Source organism: Podarcis filfolensis (assembly GCF_964270895.1).
Source record: "Podarcis filfolensis genome assembly, chromosome: 6".
NCBI lineage: Eukaryota > Metazoa > Chordata > Lepidosauria > Squamata > Lacertidae > Podarcis > Podarcis filfolensis.
The window spans coordinates 68,347,476-68,368,948 of NC_139609.1; the positions used below are offsets into that span (position 1 = coordinate 68,347,476).

Here is a 21,473-nt window from a genome sequence, read left to right on the forward strand (position 1 = left end):
AAGATTTTGGATATAATATTCAATTAGAATCATGGGAAAGGTTATGGAAGGAAGGTATTAATTTTACTGCATGCAGCGCACTTAAAGAAAATGTTATGAAAATGATGTATAGATGGTATTCTATGGAAGATTGTTTCTGCCAACATTCATGTGCAAACTCATGAGGCAGGGCTCCGAAGGAGGGGGAGAAGGGTACCCCGGATGGCAGAATAAAGCTCTTTCTCTGAATTAACCCCTCGGTGTCTGTGTTGGCTCCTTCTTCCCTCCCCGGGCGCAATGCTCTTCCTACCCATGAAAAAGGCCTAGAAAGGCTACATAATGAGAAGCTTCCTACCTTTCTATATTCATTTAAATTTTGGGTTATTTTGTAATGTGTGTAATTAGAATTGGAAAAGGTACAAAATGCAATGATATAAAGGTTAATTTTGAAAGTCATGAGGCGGGAGGGAAGGAAGCTGACAGGCCCTAAAGAGCCAGGGACGTAAAGTGGAGCGTAATGATGTGAACGTATATTATTACATGGAAAATAAACAAAAATTGTGTGTGAGAGAGATATTGGGGGGAGGACAGGTAAGCCCCGCCCCACATAATCGATCACATGATGCGGCACATGCACACTATTTGAATGGCAATGCCCATCAACTTGGGGCGGAGGGCGTCCCAAAGTTTTATTTGGAGGGACCTCGGCCCCTAGGAGTAGGTAGATTGGCACGGGTGCGAATCTCTCCTTGCTCCTTCCCGCCACTGGGTTGCCGTGATAGCAGCGCGGGATTGGGGGGCGGGAAGGCCATGACATCCAGCCAGCTGTCGAGGAGTTAAGCGTAGGGACGGAGAAAGGTATTGCCGAGGCTCCTCCTGATCCTCGCACCCGCGAGCTGCTCCCTCTCCCCTCCCGGCCCTCCAGCCCCACTTCGCCCAGGGCTGCACCGCCATCCACGTGGTCCCTTGCGCCCTCCGCGCCTTTCGGCTCCGCCCCCCCCGCCTCGACGCTCCCTGGTTTGGCTCCGCCCTCTCCAGAATGCCGGCCACCAGGGAAGGAGCCTGTCCAATGTGCAGAAGTGTTCGCCTCTCCTCGAAGCCTGCTGGGGCGCGAGAGGGGGCGAGGTCATGTGGAGGCCCCGGACCCCCTTGCAAATCGCCTCGCATATCTCACGTCGGTTAGAGCAGCTTTTTATTTCATGCATGCACCCCAAAGCACTTCTCTGGGAAACGCAGTGAAGTGCCACATGAGACAATAGGAGAGCATAATAAAAAAAAATTGTTTTTATTTTTAGGGGAAATCCTTGGCCTAACAGGATCATCCCTGAGGTGTCATGAGCCAGAATTCGGGAGCTTGAAACGGAACTAGTGCTCCGTCCTGGAAACTGAACAGCGGGGCATGCACAGCAAGCCAACAGTCAGACAAGAAGAAGAGGACTTAGCACACCTGCAAAATGTGCTCTCTCTCTCTCTCTCTCCCCCCCCCCCTTCAATGAATAAGCACTGTCAGCTAGTGTAATCTGACATTACAGACTAGTGCATATGTGCATTCCCAACTAGGCTTGAACCTAGCACCTATGTTTCTTTTTATTTCCAGAAAGTAAGCATTGCCATGATTGTATGCCACAAAATTATGTTCTCTTTCAGTTTACTTGTTTATTCAGTTTCATAGGCAGTATCAACTGTCAATTTGTGAGCAGTAACTGCTGCAGTAACTAACAGCCTCTTATGCCCAGATTTTCTGGCTCTTCATCGAAAGCTGCTGGCATTTCCTAGGAAGCAAAATGTGTGAGACACCCCAAGGTTTGTGAACAAGTTAAAAAGTAGAGGTCCCACTACTGTCTTAGAAGAGGTAAAGCTCTGAATAGGACCAAAACTTTTTTTCCAGATACAGTCCGGAATTATTTATAGTGTATTTATACTGTATTAGCAATCTTACTGAATGGCTAAAAATACCACTATCTCAACTTGCCTGGAATAGCACAAATGTTATTAAACTTTTCTTTCTTTCTTTCTTTCTTTCTTTCTTTCTTTCTTTCTTTCTTGTCTACAATGTCTCTCCCTCTCCCAATCATGAAAGTGTTCTGCTAAATTTGTACAGCTAAATGTGAAACAATTAGGAAAGTCTGCCATCTTCTGGAAGAAAAAAGGATTCCCAAATTGGTAATTTCCAGAATACAGTAGTAGCATGTTGCAGCAAAAACAACAGTATTGTGGCACTATCAGTGTGGGTCCACGGGGGTAGGGGAGGGTGTGTGTGTGTGTGTGTGTGTGTGTTTGTTTGTTTAATTAATTTCTATCCTGCTCTTTCTTCCAGAGGAGCCCACACCAAAGCAGTAAAACAATACAATTAGGACTGTGTGACTTGTTATTATTTCTATTATATAAAAAGTCTGAAATGTGTTACTGATGTCTCTGGCCTGCTTTTTGTCTCTTTTTCAAATTTCATACCTGTTTTCTGTGATAATTTTGTTCTGTGCTTGCTTTTGAATTTTAATATATAACAGAGTGGCTAATTAAAGACAAACAAAAATCATTCGGCCTCCCAATTAGGAAGATGTGACAGAACAGGACATGCTGATTAGCTCCCTCCCTCCATCAAATTAGCATCTCATTTGCATGTATAAGGTCACAGGTCCAGGTAGGACTGTTTGAAGCCCCTGTCAGCTGTTGTCAGACAGTGTAGTGCTGAGTTAAGTGGACCAGTGGTCTGACTCAGTATAAGACAACTCCCCATGTTCCATTACCCTTCATGTGTTGGAAGGGTAACTTCTGCACTGGGGAGGCTAGTCTACTGCTGTATGATTTAGAATCCTAATAACCCAATGAATACAGCAGGCTCCCCATTACATAAGTTGCCCCTCCAATGTATAGAGAGCAAAATAAGTACAATGAGGGTGGTAATAAGCAAATTCCCTGTTCAGGAAGTCTGTCTCTAGTTTCGGATGTCATGTATCTGATCCTGCAAGGAAAAATCAGTCATGAATATCCATCCAGCAGTATGTGGTGTAGGATCAAACTACATGTCTAGAAAAATGAGTCACGTGAAGCCCTGATCCAGATCAGAACCATGCTGCAGAGCCAAGAGGTGGGCCTACTCTTACCTCCACTTACTGTTCTCCCACTAAAAGTTGTTGCTAACACCCAAAGGTGCTTTGCCAAAAAGAAAAGAAAACCAACACACCAAAAAAAGCAGTCACTGGGGAAAGGCATGGGGCAGCAGGAAAACAGCATTTGGAGGAAAGGGTGAAATCTCCATTATCTGAATCCTAAATGGGATCCACACGGTTTGTTTTTTTAAAAAAGTGGTCTGAGAATATTGTTTCTAAATGCACACTTAGTATGCAGGTTAGGCCCTTAGCGGTTCACCAACAATGGCAACTGCACTCCCCATTACCTTCTCTCCCGCATGGTGATAGTGTATCATACTGGGCTAGAGTAATAGTTTCCCCTGCAACACCTGAAAGATTCATTTATTTAAAACAACAGCAATAACAGTAATAATAATACAGTAGTCGTGGCTTTTTCCATGTCTCTGCATGCAATCTGACCAGCCCGGAAACTGATGCTGCTTTTTTTTGCAAAATCTCCCCCCAAATTAAGTTTTTTACCTATTTTTAGGAAAATCGCAAAAAATAATAATAATCAACACTTCTTATTTGGGCTGCCATACGCCCATGGATTTACCGGACATGTTAGTCGCTTTTCCAAAACTCCGCTCGACGATTACCGGTTATGTCCGGGAAATTCAGGGCGTATGGCAGTCCAACGACGGCAAGAAAAGAACAGCCTTTTTTCTTTCTTTTTCTTTTGCAGCGTTCGGGCGGAGTTATCCAGAGGGCAGGAGTCGACATCGCGCAGCTTGATTGTGAATTACTGTTGCCTAGCAACGGAGGCCGAGCCGAATCCATCCGCCGCGCTTCTTCCTATTTAAAAGATGGTTCCCGAAGCCTGCGGCTTGGCGTCCACTATAGTGACGTCATCGAGGCGCGCCAGATGCGAAGGAGGAAGGAGACGTGTGGGCCTGAGGAGCCGAGCCGGGATTCTCTCCCCTCACGGGGAGGGTGCGGCGGTGAGTTTGGACGGGGGAGGAGGCCCCGAGGGCAGAAATGCTGCGCGGCCCGCCCCCTTCCATGTGCTGCTGAGCGGAGCTCCTGAGCCCCCGCTCCCTCCGAGGGCTTCCGCGGGCCCAGGGGAAGAGGTCCATGAAGCCCTGGGGAAGAAGGGAGAAGGAGAGCTTCCCTTTTCGCTGAGCCACAGCTCCCTTCCCAGCCGCTGCTGCTGAATAGCCAAATCTATAGGTACCAGTATTTCAAAATAGAGGTCTTGCCCTGCTGTGGGTTTTGGCGACCGCACCGGGAATAGTACCAAATTTGGTACCTAAACCCTATCCTAAGCGCTGATGGTTGTGGTTGGTCAGGAGTGGGATTCCTTTTCAGTCGGAGGGCCATATTTATTGCCTTCTGGGCAACCTTCTGGGAGCCGCATGCCTGTGGTGGGTGGGGCCAAAGGGGGCAAAGTAGCAAATTTAAATTTTGCCTTTGTACTCTTAGGCTAGTTTATACACACACTCACACGGCTCTCTAACCTCCACCCGGAAAAGCATGAGGCATGATCAGAGGTCAGGGGTGAGTTCCAACTAGGATAAATACTTGGGCGTGAAGCAGGGGAATTGGCAGTTGTGGCATGGCGAGGCACCTGAAGGTCCAACAGGGAGCCCTGGGGAACTGCATTTGGCCTCTGGGCTGAGATTCCCCAATTATGTGCTAGGTAATGGGACCCATTGCTTGAGCTGAGGTCTATGTATCTCATTTAGGAATGCCCAATAATTGCAATGTTATGAGGGAAGTTCTGTAGGTTTGTTGGAGAATTCAGCTCCAAGAGAATATTATTCCCACACAGGAATGGTCAATGAATCTCTTCAGTTAACAACTGTTTGTGGTAGGGAGCAGAATTAGCTCTGAAATGGATGTTCTCTGCTCACATTATTTGCAAATGTGTTTGTCTTTGAACCATTACTTCAGTTGCAGCAACTAAACACCAAGTAAAACTTGTGTGTACAGTAAGTTACGTGTCATTACATTGATAAGCTAGGGGTGGCTAGGAGGTATAGCCTTAACATCCTTTGAAACAAGAAAGATTAGGCTATTATTCTGAGTTGTGCACCCTTGTTTTGAAGTGAGTTCCATCAAATTCAGTGGTACTTGCTTCTAAGTAATTACTACAGCAGATAATGATTTTTGAGTATCTGCTGTAGTAAGTTCTTGAAGGTTTATTAACATACATTTATACACCTTATAAAACAAAGGCAGAGACTTTCATTGTAGAAGTCTTGTTCTATTGATCTGCATTAGGAAATATTCATATATTTGTCTCTTTTTAAACTTTCAAATAAAATTGAAGTAATTGACATGGGGGAAAGTTAAATAGGTGGCAATATATGGTTTAACTTTGGCCACACTGTTGTGCTTTCCTGGACAGGTGGTGCTCCACCATTGTCCTTGCACTAAATCTTGTCTTTGTCTTTATTAGTCTGTAGTTCTGAGATACTTTGATGTTCTACAATTTGCCTAGCACACATCTCACTGTAAATAAATGTGTACTGTTCTGAGATTTTATTGTATTAAAACATAGAATTTCTATGTTTTATGATATGCTTGTGCTTCTGTTAGGTAGGGATGGTGGTCATCTGAATGTAGTTGAGTAGCGCAATTAGAAGTGAATCAAGGTAGACAACAGGCCCATGGGATAGAAGAGAGAACCGGCAGAAACCAAGATCCTCATTCTCCACCTCTTTCAAGCTTCATGCCATTAGTGAAGCAGACTCTTCTCTTAACAGGTTACTCAAACTCTGAACCTACCTTCTCAACGCTATTGTTGACTGGAGAAATACACTATGGCTCCTAAAGATATAATGACTAATTCTCATGCCAAGTCCATTCTCAATGCAATGAACTCTCTACGAAAAAGTAACACACTTTGTGATGTGACCCTTCGTGTGGAGCAGAAAGACTTTCCAGCCCATCGTATTGTGTTAGCTGCTTGCAGTGACTACTTCTGTGCTATGTTCACCAGTGAGGTAGGCAAGATGCAGAGTACACACATTTTTCTTTTTATTCATGCAAATAAGAAAGTAGCTTGTAATACAACTTAAAAGTGCAAAAATGTCATTAAGGTTGCAATTCTGTATGCATTTATAGCTTGCTCTTCACCAAGCAGCCCTAATGCACATTATGCACAAAGCCATGTAATGCTTTTCACTTACTCAGCAATTAAATCCATCTTAAATTGCAATTAAGGTCAACAACAGCACTGCAGTAGGGAACATCAGGTCTTATTCTGTACCCCTAAAGATCTAGACACTTGCCATCAAAAATCATACTAAGACAAGGCCATTTGCCCCTTGGAATGGGGGGCATTCCACATCCTGGGGGCCACCACAGAATTGGCCCTCTCCCGCACTGCCACAAGAATCATATGGTGGCAGTCTTGTTAGCAGATCTCAACATTCCAGTACAGTATAAGAAAAGTTAAATTGTAGGCTTCCTAATGTTTCAACTTTATATACAATTTAGCTTTCTTGGCTATCTAGGCTTTAAAAAATGTTATCTCTGTTGCAAATCCACACTTTTAAATTGTTACTAAGCTGGCTGGCAAATGTGTTTTGTCTTCTGGTCTACCAGGAAGGAAGCTTTACAAATGTTGGTGGTTCTTTTTTAATTTGGCTGCAAGTGACCCATGTAAGTACATAATGGGTAAACAAGCCATGCAGAATTTTTGTAGGGTAGAAAGGCATTACTATGTTCTCCTCTCAACCCTGAACTCAGTGTAATAAGGACATTGCTGTAATTTATATGTAGAGGTGCATGTTAATTACTTTTGGTGAATTAATTTGCCTGCCCCTTGACAGCATATATTTAAAGCATGTTATTAAAGTCTGTTTCTCTGATATTTAAAATAACACTTTTCAAAGTCAAAACAAAATAAATAAATAAAAATTCCTTCCAGTAGCACCTTGGAGACCAGCTAAGTTTGTTATTGGTACGAGCTTTCGTGTGCATGCACACTTCTTCAGATACATGCACACGAAAGCTCGTACCAATAACAAACTTAGTTGGTGTCCAAGGTGCTACTGGAAGGAATTTTTATTTATTTATTTTGTTTCAACTACAGCAGACCAACACGGCTACCTACCTGTAACTAGAACTTTTCAAAGTATTATCCTTGCACCAAAATGTCTGTAGGGTATTTGTTATATGTTCCATTTGCTGAAATATTCATGTGAGATTATTAATGCTTTATATCTCTTCCCCATTGTCCACACTGTAGTTTTCCAGGTTATGTTTTGGAACCCTGTAAAACCCAGGGAATAAAAAAGTACTTCCCTTGTTTATAATTCACAGCTTTCAGAGAAGGATAAACCCTATGTGGATATTCAAGGACTAACAGCATCAACTATGGAAATATTGCTGGACTTCGTATACACAGAGACCGTTCATGTGACAGTGGAGAATGTTCAGGAGTTGCTTCCAGCAGCCTGTTTGCTTCAGCTGAAAGGTAATGACAAAAACATACAGTGTAGATCAGGAGCGAAGAGCTTTTAAGAATCCTTGATCTGTATTGCCGATTTTTTAAGAGATTTACAAAATGGTGAACACAATAAGAAAGCAAATATATTTAGACTAATAAACAAATATAAAACCAGCAGCTTCTAATACAACATGAGCCTAACCTTGTCTAAAAGCCCACATGAACAAAAGCATTGTAGCTTGAGTGAACCTATTCAGTTGAGTGTGTCAACCACTCGGGTAATATGATTGAAAATGCCACATTGCAGATACCAAGTGGGTGATACTTTAGTGGGTTGGGGTCTGAAGAAATATCTTGAACCATGCTCTCAACGGGCAGGAGGTTCTCCAAGGATTCACCAGAAGTGTAGCTTGATTAATAAGGAAAGCCAAGAACAATATAAAAGTCAAGGAGGGTTCCTTTTTAAAAGTAGAAATTTTCCCATAATGAATAAAAGGATCACAAACATCTCTGGTTGTTCTTATTAAAGCACAGTAAAACATGCTTCATCAGGTGATGTTGGTGGTGATGTGGTATTTCGGTGGTTTCATGCCTCGTGCATTGATTTTGTAATTGGACAGCAAATAGGAACTGTTCTCTGGTGCCACACTTTTTATATAGAAACTGAAATTTATCAACTGCCTATCATAATGCATTCAGAGGCAACGTACAGAAAATTATACAACCAGCACTACATATAAAATCATTATTAAAACCCACATTACACCATAGTAAAAGGTATATACTTTTGCAAATTTTCATACAGGGACTCTTTAGTGAGAGAGTCTCCCCATTTTAAGATTGTTAAACTTGAAATTACATGCATACTAGGAACTTCATCCCAGCTAGCACTGCTCGCCAGCCCCACTGCTCCTTACCAACCACCCTCCTTTTAAGCCTGGCCGAACCCCCTTCCCTTTTATGTAGCAGTTTGCATGGCTGGCCATTGACCACACAGGCTTTAGCTTGATGACATCCTTACAATTTTGTTATATACTAAGATATTGAACATTCAGATATCTGAGTTCTGGGGAAAATGCAATCCTGAGAACAAATGAAAAATAAAATTGTAAAACTGCTGTTGATTAGTAGTTTGGGAGCATTTTCTGGGTAGTAAGATATTTATGTATTTGTGAAAGGGTAGAGATTGTTTTTGTAATATGGATTAAAATACAATAGTTAATTAAGAATGTATTTTACTGATGTCACACCATTTTTAAAATTTATTACCACCAAAAAGAATCCCAATACTAACTACCAAGGAAAATGGCAGGCTGGTTAAGATAAAAAAAATGTCTTTTTATTTACCAGATTTAGTTTTTGTTAGGAAAATGGATGGATTTGTTAAGCACAGTTTCCCCCCCTCTTAAACACTTTTCAGAACAGTGACTTAGCCCTCTGAAGTGCAAATCATGTCATTTCTCACAGGAGTGAAGCAGGCTTGCTGTGAGTTCCTGGAAAGCCAGCTGGATCCTTCCAACTGTTTGGGGATTCGAGATTTTGCTGAAACGCACAATTGCGTTGACTTAATGCAGGCAGCCGAAGTTTTTAGCCAGAAGCACTTCCCAGATGTAGTTCAACATGAAGAATTTATTCTCCTAAATCTAGAAGAAGTGGAAAAGCTAATAAAATGTGATGAGATTCAGGTAAAATATTCCTTCTTGTTGTCCAAAGCAATGCTATTAAGTTCTAGTGTTTGATACAGGAACCAAACACAACCTAGGAATTAACCGGTAAAATACTGTGGAGCTGGCCGATGGAATTCATACTTTGGAGGTTAGCAATTTACAATCCATGAGCGCTTGTAAGATCTTACTAGAATTCTGAGAATCCTAGTTTTCATTTCAATATAAAAGCAAGTTGGTAGCCAACTTGCTACCAACAGTTACCAAGATCTGTTTACAGTTACCAAGATCTGTTTAAAGAAGCAATGGCAAAAGAGAGAATGTGAACAAAAAGGGATTAGAATGGATGCAAGGCTAAAATTCAGAAAGGGGGGCAGGGTGTAGGAGGATGTACAAGATGGAAGTCTGGAATAATCAATACAGATTTACAAGGAAAGTCCCTGGAAGACCTAGAGAAGAGCTCTGCACTCAAGAGGAGCCCTTACTTGCTTCTCCAGGAATGCTCCCTGTGACACAATGTGGAGGTGTCTCCACAAGTACAGGAGGTTTCCTGTTGCAAACAGTAGCCCTTGAACTCTCAGAGGAACATGGGAGTGACCAGAGCTCATGCCCTTGTGCCCCTTTTCCCACCATGTATGTGTGTTAAACCAAGATTCTGAATGTCCAAACAAGGCTTTTGAGGCACAGGGTGTGGTTTTTTTTAACAGTTGGTCCATGCTCTTAAAGAGTTACAAATCAATACTTAATTTTGTGCTACAAAATCATTGGCAGTAAATGAATGAAGCCGTTGAAGAATGTTAAAGTGAGAAGTGCAGTCTTGCTAGTTACTCTGAAAGATTTTGTAAGGCAGGTACTCTGAAAGCATTTTGTAAGGCACCACCCAGATCTTAAGCACATTTGTGCTTGTAAATATGATCACCCTTTTATCAGTGGGAAAGAGCCTTCTTTGCACTACACTCATGCTAACCCTATGTTGTTAAATATATGTTTGCCTAGGTTAACATTATGGGAGATATTTGCTTTATGAACAAAACCTGATTGTCTCGTAAAAGAGCAAACCCAAACAAAGTTGTGTTGGGTGTGTGTGTTATTGTTTTTTACTTTGATATGGATTTTTTTGTTTTTATGTTGTAAACCGCCATGAGATCCTCAGACAGAGGATTAGTATAGAAATTTAATAAAAATAAAAGAGACTGCACTTTCTTCAGAGAAAATGCTTTTTAAAAGAAAAAAATCTTGCATGGTAATGGTGAGGAATGTGTGCTGGTCTTGGGCTAGGGTACTGTTTAGGGAGGGTTGCGGGGGGGTTGTTGCTGTTAACTGATTCTATCCTTATTTTTAAATCTTGCTGTGATTTATGTGGAAATTGTTCAATTTGGTTGTGTACTTTTTGATGTGTTTATTGTTTTTGACTGCTATGGTTTATATTTGTAACTATGTAATTTGTTTCATGCTGTAAGCCGCCTTGAGCATGGTTTTAGCTATGGAAAGGCGGCATACAAATAAAAGGATGCATATCACATCATTGACATTGCACATTATACGCTTGTCACAGTTACACGACAAAGTTACACATTTCCCCCTCTAGAGAGCTGCCTGTGCTTGCTTTGCAAGGTGGATCTTCCTTTCCAACCACCATAATTTTCTGTGCAAATGCAGCTTCCCCACACCAGAAGTACAATCTATGCTGCACCCCCCTTAAAGTAATCCCTCCTCCCATGTCGTAGCCATCTATTTTTCAAAAGACTGATTAATTCCATGCCTTTTCTTATAGGTGGATTCTGAAGAGCCTGTCTTTGAGGCTGTTATCAATTGGGTAAAGCATTCAAAGAAGGAACGGGAAGCATCCCTGCCAGAGCTTCTGCAGTATGTGCGCATGCCACTACTCACCCCACGCTACATTACCGATGTCATAGACACTGAGGTAGGGCCAGTTGCCCTATTAAGCAGCTCATGGAATAAGTCCTGCAGAACAACTGCTGTATTTAGGAAAACCTCACTCGTAATAGTAACTTTGTAATGTGTTCTAGCTGATCCTTTGCATATATACATGTTAGAATTTGGGAACAAAAATTAGTACCCCTGCAATTCCCCCTTAAGAGAAACCCTAACCCCAAACCCATCTACTTTACTGTGTAAGAACTTGAAAAATTATCTAAAGCTAGTCAGCTGAACATGCCTCTCAGCAGTGAAATGAATGACCTAACTTAATTGCTCCTCATTTCCCCGCCTTCCTTCAGTAACATGTATTAATACTGGAGGTAGCCACGAGTTCTGTGATGCCTAACCATAGAAATGAGAAAGACAATCCAATTCTGGTGTAGCCTTTGTGCAGAAAAAGGGGGAAAACTCTGGTCTGTACGTCATTAGTTGTGTATTTTTAATTTCCCCATCCATGTAAAAAAAACCCATCCCATAATTTTCACTTATTTAGCCACAGGCCTTAGCTATTCAGATGACTTAATATAACAAAATAACATCAGTTCTAATAAATGTAATACAGCTAATTTGCAATCTACTACACAAGTCAAGGTTCCTTGGACAAATATTTGCAGCTGCCATAGAAGAGTTAGGCTGCTTTCAGAGTAGCCTTCTTTTTAGTATTAGCAAGTAGGTAAACAAGATTTTTGCAATTTTGGCCAATGGGTTCTTCCCTCCAATAACTGAGGAAGGAATTTCTGTGCTGTATCCTTGAAAATTAGGACAATAGAAGGAAGCTCACAGAAGGCTACCTGCCACCCTACCCCAGGCAGTCCTTTGCATTGCCTCAAAAAGGGGACCTTCCTGAGTGGTGTGGGATAAGGCACAGGGCTTTGCTAAAGGAAGAGAGATTTGGCCAAAATCAAATTCACAAATCAGTATCCTTTGTATATAATTTTACATTCAAACCAATTAAGTTAATGCAAAGGTCTTCTGGAACCAGTGTTTTAAGTTTTAATCCTGGAAACTGTATTTGTATAAAGATTTCTGTTTTATGTTCCACCAGCTTGATTTTTCCATATCTTTTATATTACAGTACTTGAATTAATGTAACTGGACTAATTTTAGATTAATTTCATTAAATATTAGGGTTTTTTGCAGTGGGTCATAATGTGCAAGTATTTCCATTCTTCTACTAGCTATAGGGTATTTTGAAGAATTGTAAAAGTGTATAAAGAATTGGATAAAGTGAAAATAATGCCTGTATGTCTTCTGCAGCCTTTTATTCGATGTAGTTTGCAATGCAGAGACCTTGTAGATGAAGCAAAGAAGTTTCATCTAAGACCTGAACTTCGGAGTCAGATGCAAGGTCCCAGAACCAGAGCACGTTTGGGTAAGCATCAGAGAAGTGCATATCAAAATAGCTAGGAAAGAGTATGGTTTAATGTCTTCTGCCAATTGGCAGGCTCAGAATGAAGCAATGCTTCAAGTTTATAAGGAGCCTGTTCTCTAGTGTACCTGAACTTTGGAACTCCCTGCCTGTTGACATTACACAGGTACTGTCACTGTAATCCTTTAGATGCCTGTTGAAAACTTTTGTTTCAGTGGGCCTATCCAGACATATAATTTTGATATGTAATCTGTTCTTAATTTGTTATGCTTTTATTGCTTTTAGATGTTTTAACCATTCTTGAAATATTTTAAATATGTGTTATTTTATGTTTAATAATGTTTTTATTACGGAAATGTTTGCCGCCCAGGACCTTTTGGGAGGAAGGGCAGGATATGATTTTTAAAAGTAAATAAAGCTGTGCCTTCAGACCATCCCCCGGAGATATAGGGAAGGATGTGGGGGGATGCTGCTCATTTGCACAGACCTAATAAACATGTGGGTACAAGGACCCAGATAGCAGCTGTATGATACAAAAGAAGCACCTTCACAGCTTTGTCTAAATAACTGCTTTATAGGAATAACCAGTGTTTTTTTTCTAAAAAAAATGTTTAGGGGTACTCTCATTTTGACTTAAGAAAATCACCATTTTATAGTTCAAATTGGGAAAATAAACACAGTAAATGGACACAAGATTCACAAAATGTTTAGGGGTATGTTTATCCTTGCGTATCCCCAGAAAAAAGCACTGGGAATAGCAGCTGTTGCCCCAAACACACCTTTGGGGAAGTAAAATTGCTGAAAGCTACCTGTAGTTAGCCAACATATTCATTTACATACATCAGGTCCTGCACAAACATAAACAATGCTCAGAAAGCAAATAATTGTCAGCTAGGTCTTTTAATTACTTGGATTAGTGTGTCTCTGTGTGTGGTATAGATGGGTGTTAACTGCCTTGCAAATACTTCTGCAAACTGTCTAGCCTCAGAAAATTTTGCTAGCCTGTCTGTCCATACTTGCCCACATAGCATATGTGACTTAAAAGAGAATGAAATTGGTTAATACTAGCTTGCTTGCATGCATGCCTGGAAGCTATTGTTAATCATGAAAGACAGCCATATAAATTGCATCTTTCAAACCTGGTATAAATGATAAATATAATTCTTAACATGTGTTCCAAGCAAAAGGGAATCTCTGTATATGATAAGCAAGCATATAAAAATACTTCTGCTGCAGTGTGGTATTTAATATTACTCTCAACTGAAGCATTGTGTAATGAAGGCTTGTTAGAAGAAAATGGAAGTAAGTTATTAGATGATATTACAGCTCAGTGGTAATTTTCAGATACTCAAGCCTTTGCCTATGACAGGCATACAGAATACTTACTATTCTTAGATTCTGTATAAAGCTGAAAATTCAACATAAATTTGTTAATGACAAACTGATGATGCTGGGAGAAAGTCAAAGCATTTTTTTTTAAGACAACATGTTCAGGATGTTCTGGAAAGTGAGCAAAAAGACTTCTCATGTGGTATGACAAACATCCTTGAAGCTTCACTATTATCTTCTGGATTGGAGCAATTAACTGGAAATTAATAGAATGGACTTGCCAAGGGCAAATATGGTTGGGAAACAAAGCCCAAGTGCACAGCTGCAAAATGGGCTGTAAGGTTGTCAAGAGAGAGAGATGAAGATTATATGGCACAAGCTAAGCATGAGTCATCTGTGGTGGTGGTGTTGAAAAGAAAAGAGCAAGGGTTATTGGCTTGGATTCACAGACATAGGGTATTAATACAGTTCAGTTTGGCGTTAAACCAAAACTAGATTCTTATTGTCACATTTATCTAGCCTTTAGTAGATTGATGGGCAAAATAGAAATCTTAAGGCTGTTGTTAAAACAGGATTAACTATTCCTCACAATTATGTAAGAAAAAGCGAAATACAGTGAAATACAGCAACTCGTAGATAGGTTTTCTTAGATGCTATTGAAATATTTTTTTTAAAAAAATGCTTAAGCTTCATGATTTGCAAATTATGTCCTGTGTTTAAAATGGAAGCAGTATAGATTTAGGTATAATTCAAGGGTGGCAAGTGGAGCGGGGGACTACTAAGACTACAAAGTGCAATGAAATCAGTTGCTTAATAAAATAGTCATGTGTCTCTTGCTGGAGAGTTTAAAAAGGTTAGGCAATCTTTCAAGAGTGGCTTAAGAGTATGTAGCCTTATATTTAACAACTTACCTAGCAGCCATAGGAATTCTATGTAGATGCGTTAAAGGCCTGACTGAGAGACGGATTTCTCCATCCTCCTCAGCCAGCCCACTTGGTTTCCAGTCTAGCAACAGAGGAAGGAAAGTCTCTTCCTCCACAGCCATCACAGAAATGCAGTGGGAGAATGAAACACCCTATCCTTTCACCAGTCTGCAGTTTTTTTAATAGCCTGCATTTTCATGCTGACCACGGGTGATGGACTTCTGTTCTCCACAGCTGGCATGAAAATGCAGGCCACTTAGCAAGTTATCAAAAAATAAAACAAAGGCTAGTAGCACTTGTGCTTTTATTTTCAAGGCTGAACTAGTGTGTCACTCAGTTCTACTATTCTTGACCCACTACTTACGAGTTAAAGTGAGGATCAGTACACCAATAATGGAAATACAAAGTATATACTCCAGGATATTAACCTTAAAGTGGTCCGTTTTTATTCAGGTGCCAATGAGGTTCTCTTAGTAATTGGGGGCTTTGGAAGTCAGCAGTCACCTATTGATGTGGTGGAGAAATATGATCCGAAGACACAGGAGTGGAGTTTCCTACCAGTATGTAATTGTTTGCTTTATCACATTTTTTTTGCAACAGTAAAATACCAGGTATATACTTTAATAACACATGTTTGACCGGTCTGATTAAGCTTACTAAGGGGCTAACTGCACTTACTAGCTGATGCGTGTAACAGTGCCTCAACACCTTTTTTAAAAAAAGAGATGAGGGAATTAAAAAAGGGAAGCAGCAGCTGGGAGTGCTTTACCATCTCCCTGCCCTCTGTTTTTCCTCTCAGATTGCTTTTCCTCCGTGAGGTGGACATACGTTTGCAATTGGAAATGCTTCTTTAAAACCTTGTGGTTGGAAGAGTTGCTGCAGGGAGGGCTTCACAAAGATGTTTATAATGCAGGCACCTTCTCCATGTAGGAAGATGGATAAACCCTGTAGTCCCACTGTTGTGAAATTGTGGGCTGGATTCAGCCTGCCAAACCAATGCAGTTGCTTACCACACATTGGCAAAATCTGACCATCCCTTGCAGCACTGGGCTGAGAGGTGTTTAACTCTCTGCAATGTGTGTATCTCACATGTGTGTCTCAGGGGCATGGAGCTGGCTAACGTCTGGCTGAAAAAAGGGTTAGCCAGCTCTGCTGTACAGCATCATCTGTGGGCAATAATACATGTGTTTCTGATGAGGAGCTGGATGGTGACTTCACACCAAGTATGTGGGTGGCAACATAGTCTTGCACACATGCTAGGATAATAATTACCAAGAATGAACTGTGAGTCCTAAGTCCCCAGTTCAAATCTCATCTTTTCCTTGAATTTACTGGGTAATCTTGGGCAAGCCACACTCTTCCATTCCCACCAACACCCCCCTAATAATTTCCACCCTCAACTCCTTTGGGAGGAAGAGTGGCATAGGCTTTTAATAAAATACTGCCCTTTTTTGCCTTCATAGGGCTATTATAAGGATTGTCCAGAAAAGGCATGTGAAACTATTTGAACCCATGAAAGCATTGTATGTACATAAATGTTAGAAAGGCCTCTTGTGTAAAGTAGTCTGAGATGAAGAATTGGGGAGGTTCTGGATGATGACTCACAGAGCCATCTGAAATTTAAATTAATGTTTTCTAAATCCCCTAGAGAGCTGTTTGCTTTCTGTATGTCAAAACCTTTTGATACTGCATTCCATTGAGGCTCTTCTCGTCTCATGCAGAGAACCTCAAAAGTGTGCTGCGTACTGAAGATGTGAGCATGTGAAATTGAATATATTGAACATATTGTTGTAGATAAACAGGATATATAGAAATGATAAGCCCTGACACATTAGTGCAGCATTGTCTGTATTGATCGCACTATCTCTGTATGGCATCACTAGGAAATTGCAGGTGCCCATCATACCTAAAGATACCAAATAAAATTGCTTCCATTTTTTTCTTTATGCATAGAGTATCAGCCGTAAAAGACGCTATGTTGCCACAGTTTCCTTGCATGATCGGATATATGTAATAGGTGGTTATGATGGCCGTTCTCGCCTCAGTTCTGTGGAATGCTTGGATTATACATCTGATGAAGACAGTATCTGGTACTCTGTGGCTCCCATGAACGTTCGACGGGGCCTAGCAGGGGCTACAACCCTAGGAGGTATGTATTGGGAAATGTATTCTAATTCCCCTACTGATAATCATTGCTGGAAACAATCTTAAGTACATTCATTTTGCAGGGAAATTAATTCATTTATTCAACCGACATAAATGGATATTTGTAAAATACTGATTTCAAATACTGTGATTTGTTTAATTCAGTTAACTGTTGTGTTACAGACATGATCTATGTTTCTGGAGGTTTTGATGGAAGTCGGCGCCACACCAGTATGGAAAGATATGATCCCAACATTGATCAGTGGAGTATGTTGGGAGATATGCAGACAGCTCGAGAAGGAGCAGGACTGGTGGTTGCTAATAATGTTATCTATTGTCTTGGTAGGTAACCTCAGTGTATTTACACATTTTTATATGGTAGTGCCTCAGCTGCAGTCTGGTGAAAAGACTATGCAAGAAGCTGTAATTAGGAAGTGATCTTGCAAATTTCACAGCATTCGTAAGTTCTATTTTGCCCTGGAATGCCCATTCCAGGGCAAAACAGTACGAAAGGTTTCTTCCGTGAAAAGCCTTTGAATTCAGAATTCCAATATCTGAAAGCAGTAGGCTCCATATATAAACGTAGAAACAGAGCAAAGGCAATGAATTTTGCAGGACAGAGCTCAGGAATTGTTGCATTGCATCAGTCCTGAATCTTTTGGTTTTTAAGAGGTGACTTAATATTTAAGGAACCATCCCAAATAAATCCTTAGTAGGTGCTTAAGAGTTGTTCAGCATAGTAGATGCAGCAGCCCTCAGCTCCACAGGCTTCTCAGCCAACCAACCCTGAAGCCTCTGCCTCCAGGATCCAGATGCCCAAGCCAGGTACTGCCACTACTGGCCACCTTATTTCGCCAGCCGGCTTGGGGATCTGCTGCTTCTACTGCTGCCAGCTGGCCAATTAGTCTGACAGGAGGAGTGTGGGAACAAGGGAAGTTGGTAGAAGCAGTGGACAGCTGGCCTGATAATCCACTGCTGCAGTCCCCACCGCCAATCCCTAGGCTGGCTTGCTGCTTCCTTCCTCTTCCTGCAGTCCTCCTCCTACCAGTCTGACTCTTCATGCTAAAACGTTTGGCAACAGCACAAGAAAGTCTAAGCCTTTCATGATCCTCCCTGCACTCTTCCTTTGCACCTCTTGACATCAGGAGAGGCAAAGAAGTGGTGGCAATGGGGAGATCGTAAAAGGCTTTTGGTGAGCTCTTAAGGAGATGTGGGTGTTTTTTGTGCAGAGGTTGGCTTGGTGAGTGAAGTGAAGCGAGCAGGGGCAATAGCCCCTCATAAAAGTAATACAAGTAATTTAATGGGTTCCTCTGTTTTCAGGTGGTTATGATGGTCTGAACATCTTAAATTCTGTGGAGCGATATGATCCCCACACTGGGCACTGGACAAATGTCACTCCAATGGCCACAAAGCGCTCAGGTGAGAGTCCTGATCAGGGTGGGGAGCTGTTGGCAGTATACCAGCTGTCTTTAACAGTAATGGTGATTTAATAGGGACCATCTGATTAGAGTGAGAATTTTGTTCTTGCTTCTCCCTGCAACTGTACTCCTACAGAGTAGAGCTCCTGAAGCTTCCAAATAACGAATCTGGAATTTGCCAAGGACACCAGGAACCAGCCTCTTTTCCCAGCAGCTCTCCAACTACCACAGGGTTGTATCAAACAGTGCATGGAGTTCTGCTCATGCAATGTGGCTTCCACTTCTCCTCTCCCTGCATGCTCCCAACATCTGCTCCAGACAGTCGCCCAGCTTCCTGGAGCAGATTTTTTTGGGGGTAGTGGTGGTTAGGATTAGGGTTAGAGAAGATGTCCTATTACACTGCACAAGCCTGTTTTGTGCGGACTGTTAGATACAATTCATACTATCTGAATAGCCTTCACAATATAAAACATTTGTTTGCTCTCACTCCTTTATACAGTTTGCATGCTGTCTTTAAATGTATATAAATGTATACTTTTCTTGGATATCTTTAAGCAACTTTGACATCCTGTGCAAACATTACAGTTCTGGGAAGATTACTTTCCCCCTGTCACCTTTGCAGTGGGAGACTGTGACTATTAAAAGAGGCAGGCATTATGATAACTTCACCCACCAAGGGGCTTGTTCATTTTCAGAAGGCATCCAGATATGCCTTATATCCATCCAGATATGCCTTATTGTGGGATTTGGTGCTACGTTCCATGGTTTTTCTTTCCCAGGAGCTGGAGTAGCCTTGCTGAATGATCATATCTATGTGGTTGGAGGGTTTGATGGAACAGCACATCTCTCCTCTGTGGAGGCGTATAACATTCGCACAGACTCATGGACCACAGTGACCAGCATGACAACCCCCCGCTGTTATGTGGGAGCAACAGTCCTGAGGGGACGACTTTATGCCATAGCAGGGTAAGGGGGCCAAGCTTCACTCAGAAATACCTTTAAGCCCTAGCATAGCTGGGGCAGTCTATCTATACTTTTATATAAGTGTATTAGACGCCCAGTATCAAGGCAAAAAGGCCCATCTGATACAGCGTTTGTTTTTGCGCACTGAGGCACATGATCAAGATAAAAAATGCAGGCGGGGTGAATGCTGTTGGCTAAGGCCTTGCTTGCAGCCTCCCTATAGGTATCTGTGAGAACAGGATGCTGAAATAGATGAGCTACTGGCATACCAGGCGTGAGTCTTCCTTCTGTGAAATTGTAATCTGTAGATTGGTCCACAGGGTGGGTTTGTGGTAACATCATCAAAGATGGACATGGCAAGTGTTTCCTTGCACTGACCTCTCACAAAATACAAGAGTTCTGTCATCGTATGACTTAATAGGGATGGGTGTGCCACCGCTCCAAACTATGATCAAGTCATTGTCTCCTTTTTAAGAGTTCCAGACTTCAACATGTTCTCATCAGTGATCTTCTCTCACGTGTAGGTACGATGGGAACTCGCTTCTGAGCAGTATTGAGTGCTATGACCCTATCATTGACAGCTGGGAAGTGGTGACATCACTGGGAACCCAACGGTGTGATGCTGGCGTTTGTGTGCTGCGTGAGAAGTGACCTTAGGGGGAAGGCCTTGCGAGAGCACTTCTGTGGAACAAAGAGACTATGGGAGAAAGTACTGGCTCACTTGCAGCTATTGCTCTTGTAGCTGTGGATGCAGTGACCATTGCTATCTGGCCTGCGCTGCAGACCTTCAGGCTCATCTTCAAAGCTACTGATTCCATTTAAAAAACAATCCACACACAAGGCACTTTGAACTGAAAACAGAGAAATCACATGCTCATGTAATGATAACCCTGTGAAAGTGAGTTGCCTAAAGCAGTAAAGATGTCTGTGCTTTCTGGCCTTCTGCATCTCTAGAACATTGGCACATACAAGAAAGTTTGAGCATGGCACCAACGATTTGTGCCTGAATGTTTCCATGTACCAAATATGCTGCAGTGCAGACATACTGTTAGTGAGCATTGTGTGGGCACACTGTGTTTGTTTTTGGACGCTTTTTACGTTCTGCACAGACTTGCCCATGGTGCTGGGGAGAAGAGCCAGAGGCTGATGCATGCAACTGATAAAGACTCTGTGTGTTGGTATAAGCAATCTGGCCTTCCACCATAACGGAAAAGGGGGCAGCGGAGACTATACCCTGCTGGAATATTCAGTCTTATCTGCTGGGAAGAAAGGCAAGGAGACAGGAAGAAAATACTGAATTTCGTGTTTTTACCAATTTTACCTGAAGAGAGGGTGTGTGTTCTAGTACTTGTGAACAAAAACCTGTTTACATCTGCTATCTAAGCCAAGTTTTTTTTAGTGTTAGTGGAGCAGTGAAGTAGCAAATCTTGACATATTGGCGGGAAAGCGTATAATGTGCTCTGGAAAGGGTGCATCTGCCCAGGCCACTTAGGCTGCATTGCGAATGTCCCTTCAATCTCCACAAATCACTGAACATCTCTTCTCAACCCCACACTGGTCTTAAGCCTGATACCCTGTGCAGGCCTTCTGCATGAGCATTGTCAGCACAGGTTGTCTTACACTCAGCTTTTATTGTGCTTCTGCTTTAGCATCAAAGTAGGAGCATGATACATAATATTTCGTTAAGAGCACACTAATGTTTACAGTGCATTGTAGGTTTACCTGGTGTCATTTCTCTCCAGACCCAGTTACAACAAGGCATTTCACGTGAACTGGAACATTTGCTCAAGGCATCTCTTTCGTGGCATATTTATGATTCTCCTTGCCTATTTTAATACCCCTCTGGTGTGTTATGCAGCTTGTACTAGATATGTGAATTCACACCACATTGCTGAAATGGACACCTGAGCCTGTGGATAATGCGCGTCCAACCCCTCATGGATGTGCCCTAAACTTTCAGCATGATCCTGGAGCTCTCTCTCTCCCATGACCCACTGAGCCTCTTCCTGTGTCACACAGCTCTATTGGGAGCCAAGGGGTGAATGTATTTATTTGCTGGGTGATATTGACTCCTTGCTTTGGGGATATGGTAGCATGGGAGAATGATGCACTTTCGAATAACACTGAGTTTATAAGTCCTGTCCTATCACATCAGTGTTTGTGATTCATTTCTTACGTATTTTTTAATAAAAGTATCTCTGGTACATGTGAA

The 21,473-nt window shown here is 41.8% G+C and overlaps 1 protein-coding gene across 10 annotated transcripts; it reads left to right on the top strand.

The window, feature by feature from the left end:
- The first annotated feature begins 3,736 nt into the window (after positions 1–3,736).
- KLHL12 (kelch like family member 12) lies at positions 3,737–21,473 on the top strand. 10 transcript variants are annotated; one of them, XM_083617474.1, is made up of 13 exons: positions 3,737–4,051; positions 4,796–4,920; positions 5,819–6,058; positions 7,383–7,536; positions 8,977–9,194; positions 10,948–11,097; positions 12,372–12,486; positions 15,189–15,295; positions 16,689–16,884; positions 17,064–17,222; positions 18,201–18,299; positions 19,078–19,264; positions 19,786–21,473. In XM_083617474.1, the coding sequence occupies exons 3-13, from the start codon at positions 5,876–5,878 to the stop codon at positions 19,910–19,912; spliced, it is 1,695 nt and encodes a 564-aa protein (XP_083473600.1). In that variant the 5' UTR covers positions 3,737–4,051; positions 4,796–4,920; positions 5,819–5,875; the 3' UTR covers positions 19,913–21,473. The 10 variants fall into 10 exon arrangements, with proteins under 10 accessions (XP_083473600.1, XP_083473601.1, XP_083473603.1 ...); XM_083617473.1 differs by having other exon boundaries at positions 3,926–4,280; positions 4,796–5,041; XM_083617476.1 differs by having other exon boundaries at positions 3,942–4,051; positions 4,796–5,041.

Bases quoted from the DNA above. Each gene is read 5' to 3' on its own strand.
- KLHL12 (XM_083617474.1), top strand. From the start codon at position 5,876: ATGGCTCCTAAAGATATAATGACTAATTCTCATGCCAAGTCCATTCTC. The intron at 6,059-7,382 runs GTAGGCAAGATG...TATAATTCACAG, and splicing joins GTGCTATGTTCACCAGTGAG to CTTTCAGAGAAGGATAAACC. The intron at 7,537-8,976 runs GTAATGACAAAA...CATTTCTCACAG, and splicing joins CTGTTTGCTTCAGCTGAAAG to GAGTGAAGCAGGCTTGCTGT.